Source organism: Amblyomma mixtum, chromosome 4, assembly GCF_055824585.1.
Source record: "Amblyomma mixtum isolate Tamu chromosome 4, ASM5582458v1, whole genome shotgun sequence".
Classification (NCBI taxonomy): Eukaryota; Metazoa; Arthropoda; class Arachnida; order Ixodida; family Ixodidae; genus Amblyomma; species Amblyomma mixtum.
In genome coordinates this window covers 92,503,947-92,511,714 of record NC_143015.1, presented here as the reverse complement: position 1 = coordinate 92,511,714, position 7,768 = coordinate 92,503,947, and the positions used below count along the sequence as shown (strand labels likewise).

The 7,768-nt window shown below is 52.1% G+C and overlaps 1 protein-coding gene across 1 annotated transcript; it reads left to right on the top strand.

Annotated features, from left to right (window-relative positions):
• The first annotated feature begins 2,062 nt into the window (after positions 1 to 2,062).
• Positions 2,063 to 7,393, top strand: LOC149347435 (uncharacterized). Its single transcript, XM_089585576.1, has 2 exons — positions 2,063 to 3,392; positions 7,186 to 7,393. The coding sequence occupies exons 1-2, from the start codon at positions 2,298 to 2,300 to the stop codon at positions 7,315 to 7,317; spliced, it is 1,227 nt and encodes a 408-aa protein (XP_089441702.1). The 5' UTR covers positions 2,063 to 2,297; the 3' UTR covers positions 7,318 to 7,393.
• The last annotated feature ends 375 nt before the right edge of the window (positions 7,394 to 7,768 follow it).

Sequence of the window (7,768 nt, the reverse complement as noted above, 5' to 3'; positions counted from 1 at the left end):
GTGAATACTTGACACCTCATTTTTCTTTGGGATTGGTTTTGTTAGGCTGTTCTCTATAGTCATGTATTCCTTTCTTATTTTTGTATTTTGTAATTTTCTCGCAGTCTCCCATCTTATGCTTGGTTTCTGCTCAGTGTTTTTTGGTAGCCTGCACTAATGTGCACATACTGATTAACTGTTTGGTCATCCGCGCTCTGCGGCTGAGCTGTAAGAGATTTTTATATTTGACCAGCCTCTAGCCTTTGTAGCAATCGGTCCAAACAGTGCTTCTGCACAGTCTTCAATATAACAAAAAAAAAGCTCTGCCTTAATGAGCTAAGTCCCATATATCCACAAAGCCATTTTCTAATTTACATTGATAGATCGCTAGCAGTCCTCGTATACATCATGGTGCAGTGTTGAGCTGTTAATTAAGCGATGAGCCACTTCCCTGCGATGGCAGGTGCTCCAAGCGGCAGGCCTTACGGAGCGGCCAATAATTAAAGACTGCCACCTGCCACGGTAGCCAGTTTGCTCACTATCCGGGGGGCAGGTTGGGATGATGCCACAAGGTCACGTGACCGGGGTGGAACGCCTGCCTCACAGATTGCTCACTTAGCGCCACCTCCTTGCCGACCACGCTGACTCTGTGACTGTGACTCTGTCTTGACTGTGTGACTGTGACTGTGTCCTTGACTGTGTGACTGTGACTTCGGTTTTTATGCGTACCATATTGCAATCACTCAGTTCAGCCCTTGGGCGCGGCCGGGCAGCCACCAAACCACCTGACGTGACGTCACGTGGTTTGGTGACGTCACGTCACGTGTTGATGTGACGTCACCAAACCACTTTAAAAATAAAAAAAGAAAAGAAAAACAAAAAGGGGGAAATGAAAAAAAAGAAACAAACAAAAAAGCCTGAGCACGGTGGCGGTTGCCACCGCCCCGTTTCAAAGGGGGCGCTCCTATCCATCCATCCATCCATCCATCCATACGTCACGGAAGAAAAGCTGCTGAGAAAATCGAGTGCCGCCAAGCAATACCTCGCGCAAAAAGGCCGCGCAATATGCAACGCATTCTTGGCTTAACCAAGCTAAGCCTGGGCATCTTTTTTTTAGGCGAAAGCCTTTAATGTCTCATCGTTGTAAGCAGCAGTTGTCGACATAGAATGTCACGCTTTTCAGTTGGTCGAAACGGTCGTGACGTCACAGTGCGCCAATTTCAAACGGGGCCAATTGTACTTTGGCTTGTAACCATGCAAACAATTGAAGGGACCATATAGTGATGCTCCAAGTAAGTGGGACTAAGCTTAGTTAATTGCTTAATTACCCAATTAGCCTAATTAACTTCTCTAGTCAGGCCATATAAATAAATAAAACCTCGTAAGAAATTGGTCGAGCTCGGGAATCGAACCCCAGTCTTCGGAGTGCGAGACGAGCATGCTATCCACTCCGCCATGCCAGCTCGATGGTTTGGAATGAACAAAGGCACGTCTAGTGAATACGGTGTCTTCGCTCACTGCCATCCTCCTCCCTTCCCTTCCGGCGAGGTTTAGGTGTCCACCGAGATATGAGAGAGAAATACATTTCCTTTCCTCAAAAACCAATTTACCGACGAGCGAGGCGTAGAACAGAATGGGCGATGGCGTTCTATGGACTCCCTGGCAGCGTTGCAAGACGCTCTCGCGTTCCACTCTTAGAGGCGAAGCTTAACATCTTAACCACACATCAGTGACCACACTTTAGGTCAAAAAAGTGCACCCCCCCCCCCCCCTGAATTTTGACGGGTGTCCACCGAGATATGTGAGACAGTTACTGCGTAATTTTGTTGTTGTTGTTGTTGTAGCCTACGACAGAATGGCACATACCCACTCTGGGGGATCGGCCAAGAATCGGGTGGAAAAGGTTGGTATTCACCTGTACGTAGTAAAGATTTTCTTTCCTCAAATACAATTTTCATTTTCTTCCTTACGGGCCATCTTCGTCTTTCTTCTTTCACTCCCACTTCCTCCATTCCTCTACGGTGCGGTTCAGGTGTCCACGATAGGAAGAAGAAGAGGAGGTTCCGCTCCGGCCGCCTTTCGGTACTGTCACCGCTTCTCGGCTTCTTTTCATGCGCAACAAGCGCCCAAGAGCTCACCTCTTATGTACAACGTTTCCTAAAGGTGAGCGCTTTCCAACCGCTACAACCATTACTAGATCCAGTCCTCACTTCTGACCGCACCGACGTCGTAAAGTTCGCTCCTCGCCAGCCGCCGCGCTGGGCCTCGCCTCGCTGGAGGCTAGGCCTATCACCGGCAGCGCACCTACCCCAACAGCCATGGAGGTGCAAGCGCAGGGCGACAACCTCGACCCTGAAACGTCCAGACCCAGTGAGTGGACCGCAGTACTCCGCGCATACCAGGTTCGAGAACCAAGCCCGAATACCCTGGTTGGACCCACACAAACAGCCGTGTCCGCCGTCGGTGCTCAGGCCGAGGCTGCCCCTGCGCCCTTTAAGCCGACGTACCGTGCTCAACAGCAACAGCTGCGCGTGTCGCACGCAGTCTCGCAGCGAAGTAAACACCTTGCTTCACTCCCGCCCGGCACTATACGGGTAGTTTTTCGACCGAGAGGCGGGCTCGCTTTGAACGGAGCCATGGCGCAGCCCCTTATGCAAGCCCTGCAAGTCACCGCCGATGGCCGGGACCTAGGGGACATTTACCTCCGGATCCATCCTACGAATAACACATTCACCGTCGCTACCCACCAGGAGACAACCGCCCTGCACCTCGTCCAACTCAAGGAAGTGGTGCTCCAAGGAACCAGTTACCCTATCGCCGCCTACATCGCACCGCCGCCAGCAGCGGTACGTGGAGTCATCTCGCAGGCCTACTGGGCGGAAACCCCGGAGCAGATGCTACGAGACCTCCAGACCCGCAACCCGGACGCTGATATTATCGCAGCACGCAGAATGGGGAGGACGCTCTCCATATTAATCACTTTTGCGCATGGACCAGTCCCTCATACCATACGCTACATGAGTGTGGTTCATAGATGCACGGCGTACAAGGGCAGTCCAGATGCCTGCACCAACTGTCGCCGACCGGGCCACAGATATGATGTCTGCCCCCACCCCAAAACTGGTCTCTGCACGCGGTGCGGGGACAAGCATGACCCGCAAGCTGTTCCTTCCTGCATCCCGATCTGCATTCTGTGTGGGGGCGAGCACCTCACGGGTACCGGCTCATGCAAGGCAAGACACACAACTCCGAAACAACGCAGCCCGCCGCCACAGAAAACAAAGCCCTTTAGCAAGAAGGACTTTCCCCCGCTGCAAACGAGCCTTCCCACTACCTCTATGTGGGCCTCCAAGGCCGCCAGGACTCATTCGCCGACCTCCCAGGACCACGAAGTGACTGCTCTGCGGGAAGAGGTAAGGCAGCTCAAGGCAGCCATCTCTACCTCCACCCGCGCTGTACCCCCAACTCCTCCACCCTCATCCTCTCCACCCACCTCGCCACCTGTCGAACCTCCTTCGAAAAAGAGGAGGCCTGATGAGACGCCCGCACAACCCATAGACTTGGAAGCAAAATTTCAGGACTTCGCCAAAAACTTAGAAGCTAGGCTCGCAGAGCGAATTACTGCACAGGTCACTGCACAGTGCCAAATTCTGATTGAAACTACCATTACCCGTTTAATGGATACTGTCATAACTAGCATCATGGCCAAGGTAGAGGAGCGTTTACCTCTCCTTGTTCATAGCCTCTCACCGGCCTCTCCTCCTACAGTGCCACCCTCCACACCCCTCCTTCGCCCCTCCACCCTACAGTATGGCCCCTCCGACGGACCATAATTCTTTACATATTATTCAATGGAACTGCAGGGGCTTTCGGCGTAAGCGCGATCCTCTGCAGCAGATTATCGCTACCTCCTCATCCCCACCAGACATCATCGCAATTCAGGACGCAAACGTTTGCAAACAACTTCCAGGATACGCTCTTATCCCCTCGGACTCTACTGATCTTCCTCGGGTGGTCACATACGTCTGCAACTCTTTGCATTACATGGAACACACAATTACCACACCTATCGCTCACACCTTCATCGAAATTTTACCTCCAACCCCTGCTCAATCTCCCTTGTTCGTTCTTAACTGCTATCTTCTACCACGACAGCCAGTTAATCTACTCCCTCCACTCCTCAAATCCGTGACGCAATTGGCTGGATCAAATCCCCTACTCATTGCCGGTGACTTCAACTGCGCAAACGTGGACTGGGGCTATCGGCGCACAAACCACAGAGGCACAGTTCTCTGCAATGAAATGATGGTTCTTCACTTGTCCATCTTTAATGATTTCAGCCTGCCTACGCGGGTTGGTAACAGTGTTACTACAGATACCAGCCCAGATCTCACGCTTGGAAGAAATGTGGCCCACCTGCAGTGGGAAAGAACCCAAACCACACTAGGCAGCGACCACCACCTAATTCGCATAACACTAAGCTATCGCCGCCCTCAGCGCAAATTTACCGTTAGACAAACTAATTGGGACCAGCTACGAAAATTTCGCCAGGAACATGTACAGTCAACACAGGTACCCTTCGACCTAGACACCTGGACTACCCAGTTACAGGAGGACATTCGCCAACATACCCAAACGCTAGACACTACCCCAGACACCCCCGTAATTGACAGTAAGCTCGCGCACCTCCTTCAAGCTCAAGAACGCATAACACACAGATGGAAAACTCAAAAACACAATAGGAAACTAAAACTCAAACTGGCACAGCTTCAGACCCAAATAGAACACCACAGTACCACTCTTTGCAAAGCTAACTGGAATCAGATTTGTGACAATCTCCGCGGCAATCTCTCCACAACCCGTGCCTGGCACCTATTACGCCACATGCTAGACCCCACGAAATCTAAAACCCAGACACGCCTTAGCATTCGCCGCCTTACTCATAACCACAGGCAGGACACGAACGCCTTCCTCGCGCAGGTGAAATCAACATATACCACCCCAGGTGACCCTTGCAAGCACCCCGAGTACACGGGTCCACCTCAACCCCAGCTTGACGCCCCTATTACAGAGGCGGAATTTCGGGCAGCCCTTTTGAAATTACGCAATACTGCACCCGGGGAAGATCAAATTACCAATGCTGCCATCCGAAACCTTGACGATGCCTCCATATCTCATCTAGTCACCCACTTTAACGAGTGCTGGAAGTCAGGTACACTCCCTGCCACCTGGAAGCATGGAAAAATCATATTTATTCCTAAACCCCACAAACCCATCAACATAGAGAATATCCGACCAATTTCTCTGACATCTTGTCTCGGCAAGGCATTCGAACACATAATTCTTGCCCGACTAACCACGTACATGGAAGACAACCACCTTTTTCCGCACAGCATGGTGGGCTTTCGTGCGCATCTATCAGCACAGGATGCCCTACTACAAATTACACATGACGTGCTTGATGACACGATCCCCCACCTCACTAAAGCTATTCTGGCGGTTGACCTCACAAAGGCATTTGACAGGATTCGACACGATGCCATTTTGCGAGAACTACAGGCACTACAGGTAGGCTCAAATACCTACAACTACGTTCGCGCCTTTCTCTCGGGCCGCACTGCCTCCCTGCACATAGCTGAGCTGAGCACACCACCTTATACACTCGGCGAGCTTGGAACACCCCAAGGCGCGGTCCTCTCCCCCCTTCTATTTAATATTGCTCTCATCCCCCTAGCTCATAAACTCGCTCTCATCCCACACCTAAGGCATACCTTGTACGCTGATGATATTACGGCATGGACCACTCACGGATCTGATGGAGAAATTGAGGAAACTCTTCAATTAGCAGCTGACACCATCTCCGCTCATGCGTCATCTATTGGGCTCGAATGCTCCCCTTCTAAATCCGCGCTTCTCCTCATAAGACCGAAATCTGCAGCTAATTCGCCCATTCAAATCACTTTACAAGGAACCCCTATCCCCGTCACCCCCACCCTCCGTATCCTTGGCCTTTACTTGCAGGATTCCGGACGCAATGATCATACCCTTAAAACACTCAAGGCCTCCACGCAATCCGTGTTGCAGCTTCTACGCCGCGTATCCTCCCTGCACAAAGGTTTACACGAAGCGGATAGCATGAAAGTAGTGCATGCTTTTACACTTAGCCGCATTTTATACGCCACCCCATATCTTAAGCTGAACCGCATAGAAACAGAGCGAGTGAACGCCATGATTCGTCTAGCAACCAAGGCAGCCTTAAACCTACCCCGCAGCACTAGCACAGCCAAGCTCCTTGAATTAGGCATGCATAACACCATTCAGGAACTAGTAGACGCGCACCTTCAGACACAGTATCTAAGACTTGCCGCGAGCGCAACTGGCAGGCATATCCTCGCTTCCCTTCGCATCAACATTCCCGCTAATCAGACATCCCTTATAGCCATTCCTCGACACATTCATACCCCCCTCGTTGTGAAACCCCTTCCCCGGAACATTCATCCCCAGTACCACATCCCTCGCCGCATGGCTCGCGCTAAGGCTCTACACAAGTATTACGGACAAGCCCAGGACGCCATTTGGGTAGACGCCGCGTGCACAACTCATGAAGCGGTAGCTGTTGGTTACAATCCAGCCCTAGCACAGCCCCTCACACACCGCCTTCCCTCGGGCTGTACGTCTGAGGAGGCAGAGGAAACCGCCATCGCCCTAGCCCTTGTACATTCCAATGCAAACTACATCTTTAGCGACTCCAAAACGGCTCTGTTCAACTTCGCGAGAGGCAGGATTCACGCCCCTGCTTGGAAGTTGTTGAACACCCCCTCCAAAAACTTACCACGCAGGGTAGAGCTCCAGTGGGTGCCGGCTTACTCTGGGAATCCAGGAAACGAGGCTGCCGATAAATTGGCCCGAGGTTTGATTTGCCGGGCTCAGGACGGCCTCGGTCCAGGTTTCTCGAGAGAGCGGGCGCACACCTTTGCAGAGCTCACGCAAATGCCCCGCTTGGACCGTCGGACTTACCCTCCTCCACACCCCTCCCTTACCCATTCCCAACAGATCCTCTGGAGACGCCTCCAGACCCGCTCTCTCTCAGCCCCTCAGCTGCTATCTCTCTACTGTGGCACCTCCCCTGCATGCACCCTGTGCGGCGACCCTCACGCCACACTCTCCCACATCCTTTTCGGCTGCCCTGCTGATCCTCCCCCGCAGGGACAGCCCGCGTTATCAAGTTGGGAGGACTGGGAGGTCGTGCTCTCGTCTCCGGACCCGCCATCGCAGCTTGCTGCGGTGCTTCGGGGTGCCGACGTCATGGACAAACACCGCATGAACGTTACGACGTAGAGTGGGACCGTGCGGTGGTCCAGGGACCCAAGGGGGGTCTAAACACACTTGCCATGATAAAGTTTTTCTCTCTCTCTCTCAGGTGTCCACCGAGATGACAGAGATTTACTGCGCCATTCCCTTTCCTCAAAAACTGTTGCGTTGAAACGGCAAGGCATCGCGCCGAACGGGTGGTGGCGTTCCGTGGACTCCCTGGCAGCGCTACAGCACGCTGTCGCGTTCCACTCCTAAAGGCGAAGCTTAAGCTTAAGCTTAATTAGCAGTTAATTAGTATTCAGGCATTAATAACTAATTAACCATTAATTAGTGATTTGTCATCACTTAGTAATTAGTACTCAATTACATGTGACGCCACCAGTGCCACAGAAGCACTGAAAGTGGTGCGGAAAACGCTTTCCCCTCTACCCACTTTAGACAGTCAAAGTGCCCCCTAAATTTTTTTCTTTTGCCT

Bases quoted from the DNA above. Each gene is read 5' to 3' on its own strand.
- LOC149347435 (XM_089585576.1), top strand. From the start codon at position 2,298: ATGGAGGTGCAAGCGCAGGGCGACAACCTCGACCCTGAAACGTCCAGA. The intron at 3,393-7,185 runs GTAAGGCAGCTC...CCTCCCCCGCAG, and splicing joins TGACTGCTCTGCGGGAAGAG to GGACAGCCCGCGTTATCAAG.